At 36.6% G+C, this 3,456-nt stretch overlaps 1 protein-coding gene across 1 annotated transcript; it reads right to left on the bottom strand.

Annotated features, from left to right (window-relative positions):
- Positions 1-375: 375 nt before the first annotated feature.
- On the bottom strand, positions 376-3,203 carry LOC115215255 (general transcription factor II-I repeat domain-containing protein 2-like). Its single transcript, XM_029784507.1, has 2 exons — positions 3,196-3,203; positions 376-1,936 (listed from the first exon to the last, which is right to left on the bottom strand). Exons 1-2 carry the CDS (start codon positions 3,201-3,203, stop codon positions 376-378), a joined length of 1,569 nt encoding a protein of 522 aa, XP_029640367.1.
- Between the last annotated feature and the right edge of the window lie 253 nt (positions 3,204-3,456).

Here is a 3,456-nt window from a genome sequence, read left to right on the forward strand (position 1 = left end):
TTTTAAAGGCGGTTATAGACCTATAAACACACAATTGATTGAAAGGAAATTTTGTGAAATATTCCTGGTTTAAGTGATTTAATGTATTTTTTAGAGTATCGGGTTCATGTTTTTCGGTTATTTGCTCCTATAGTTGAAATTATTACAGGAACCTCGGTTATTTTGGACAGCCTGTTATTGCTTACAAATTGCCAGGAATGGAATTTTCCTAGTAAAATCTGCACTAATTGTGAACAACCACCTCTTAATATTATGGACAACCATGATGAATATTATACTTAAATTCTAGGATACCCAAAATAAAAGATTTTAAAGAGAAATAACAGTTTATTAATATGAATTGATATCTGAAATTAGAAACGTCACCTGAAGCATTTATTTGAAAAACAAAGCGGCTCTGTAAATAACAATGTCAATGAAATGATGCAGCTGACTACTGTCATTTACCAGTTTGTCAAAATTAGGTGTCAAGTTGATTGTGCTGATTCTTAACACTGACTGAAGATTTGAGTCTGTGAGAAGTGATCGATTCTTCCCCTTGTTAATTTTCATGATGGAGAAAGTCTGCTCACATATGTAAGTTGATGCAAACAACACAAACATCTTTCTTGCAAATTTTTTTAGATTTTGAAACTTTTTTGAATGTAGAGAAGCATAAAACTCGACCAGTGGTTTACTTTCAAACATCATCTTTAAAGAATTGTCAGCTTGCAAATGAATCAGTTCTATCTGCAGTTCCTCGGTAGTTGTTTCAATGTCACAGGCAAGAGGTGAGTTAAGCAAATCGAACAGGCCTTCAACTGCCTTGAAATCAGCAAATCTTCTAATGAATTCCTTTTGTAAAGCCATCAACTGGGAACTGTACTTGTCCGGTGATTCTTGTGTAACAGACTGTGTTTTCAGCAGAGGGAAGTGAATAAATTTTTGCTCATTCAGCTGCTTGGCAAAAAGTCCAAGCTTCCATTGAAAAGCTTTCACTTCCAGGTACAATTCACGAGCAAATATACCTTTGCCTTGCAGTTTTGTGTTAAGTTCATTCAGCTTCTGCATTATGTCCACAGCAAATGCAAAATCACAAACCCATTCGTCACTCTCCATTTCGTTTAAAAAGTCACAGGAGATGTCTTGCATTTTGAGAAACATAAGAATCTCTGCTTTGAGGTCCCATACTCTCTTAAGAACTTTTCCAATGCTTAACCAGTGGACATTTGTGTAGTACAGCACATCAGTAAAATCAGCCTCCACATCCTCCAAGAAACTTCGGAATTGCCTGTGTTTCAATCCCCATGATCTTATTAAATTCACTGCACGCACCACAGGTTCGATGACATGTTTGAGTTTTAAAGATGACTTACAAAGGCTTTCTTGATGTATGATGCAGTGAAAAGACAACACACTGTGTAGTGGAAAATCTTCTTTGATTTTGTCATTCAACAACTTCACAAGGCCGGAATGTTTACCGGTGAGTGAAGGAGCTCCATTGGTTGTAATGCTGGCCAGTTTATTTAGGGTTAATCCAGACCTGATTGAACTGTTAATGACACTGTTGAACAAATCTTTTCCAGTAGTAGTGTCTTTGAGAGACTCCATAGATAACAATTCCTCTATAATTTCAAAGTTTTCGGCAATTCCTCTGATGTAAATGAGTAACTGAGCAGTATCCTGAATATCAGTACTCTCATCTAAAGCAATAGAAAACCACTGAAATCGACCACTGGCTGTTAACAGCTGTTCATGAATATTTACGGCAATTGCATCAATGCGACGAACAATAGTTCTTCGTGACAGGGAAATGGCTTCTACTTTTGACTTAACTTCAGGACACACAACGCTGACAGCATCAACCATACAATCTTTGATAAATTCTGCTTCTGCGAATGACTTGTTTTGCTTTGCAATTTTGTTGGCCAATATAAAACTTGCCTTTGTCGCGTTCCTTTGTAAAGAGGAAGTTTTATCAAACACATTTTGCTGTTGCTTCAAACGTTTTGTCAGATCATTTGCTTTCTTTTGCAGTTCTTGTTTTGATAAATTGTGTCCAAAATTGGCATTTCAAATTATATTCCTTGAACACAGCAACTGTTTCAGAACAAATCAAACATGCAGCTTTCACTCCAACGTCGGTAAAGAAATACTTTTCAGTCCAATTTTCATTAAAAACACGACATTCCTCTTCAATTTTTCGCTTTTTAGATAGCTTCGAACAACTCATTTTGGGTAAATTTTATCAGACAACAAAAGCTAGTTTGAAACACTCGTGTCTGTACTAAATTCAAATAATCGATAGAGTGAATGATAACCAACCACAGCTCTGTGTCCAGAAAAAGCTGGTTCAAGCCCTTTTATTAACCTGGCTGGCTTCTTCATTGGAACGAAACGCATCGTCCATCATGCCCTCTTCACCATCTATCACGTGATTTATTTATTTGAATGTTTCAAGCATATCGATTGACTCGTTGTATTGCCACAATACTTGTTTCATTGTTCTATTAATTTTTGAGTTTGTAGGGTCTGACGAGAAAACACAGAAAAGATATCTTCACCCGGAAATGTGTTTTATTATTATGTCATGGGAATATTTCTTGAAATTTTTCATCACTTCACAGTAGCTGAAACAAACAAACAGCGGACAATTTTGTGAAGGCACGAAACAGTGAACTGAAATAAAATGCAAACTATTGTGAATTACCGTACAACTGAAGCAGTTACGAACTATCTGCATAGAAGTTGGGATTCATAAAAGCTCTCGGCGGGCCACATGAAAACCTATGGCGGGCCGTAGTTTGCCCACCCCTGGTCTAGATGGTGTTGCTTCCATTAACATCAAACAGCGAGCTCTAAAACTAGCCATTTCTCAATATGGGAATCTATCTCAATATATCAAAAGATGTGACAGTGTATCTTTTCTGAAGAAGGATAACATTTCTGACTACCATTTGCCAATCTATTGTCCATACTTCCAGCATCTCAGTTATAATTGAAACAGCTGTTAACAATCCTCTCCTTCATCATCGTCAGACTTGTCTTGTGTTGTTGTTTCCCTTGTCATTAGTAATCAACTGTGGTTTGAGTACATTTCTACCTATGTCTTAAATATTTCTCTTATCTTCAAGAGTGTTCTGCCAAACATAACACTCCAACACAGCATGTGTAACAAAGGACTTTCAATACATATTTCTACCAACTCTGACTTACCTCAACATTTTTGATTATGTTTCCCACACTCTTTTTTCTGTACATTAATGACTTACTTGGTATTACTTCTTGGTACACTCCTACACAGACACTTTAATTTTCCACTTTTTTATCTTTTACGTACATGTGTCATTCATAGCAACTCTCTCTCTCTCTCTCTCTCTCTCACTCTCTCTCTCTCTCTCTCTCTCTCCCTCCCTCCCTCGCCCTATATATATTTATATATATATCAAGGAAGTAATTCTCTATGCATGAACTACA

The sequence above is a fragment of the Octopus sinensis genome, linkage group LG1 (assembly GCF_006345805.1).
Source record: "Octopus sinensis linkage group LG1, ASM634580v1, whole genome shotgun sequence".
Lineage (NCBI taxonomy): Eukaryota > Metazoa > Mollusca > Cephalopoda > Octopoda > Octopodidae > Octopus > Octopus sinensis.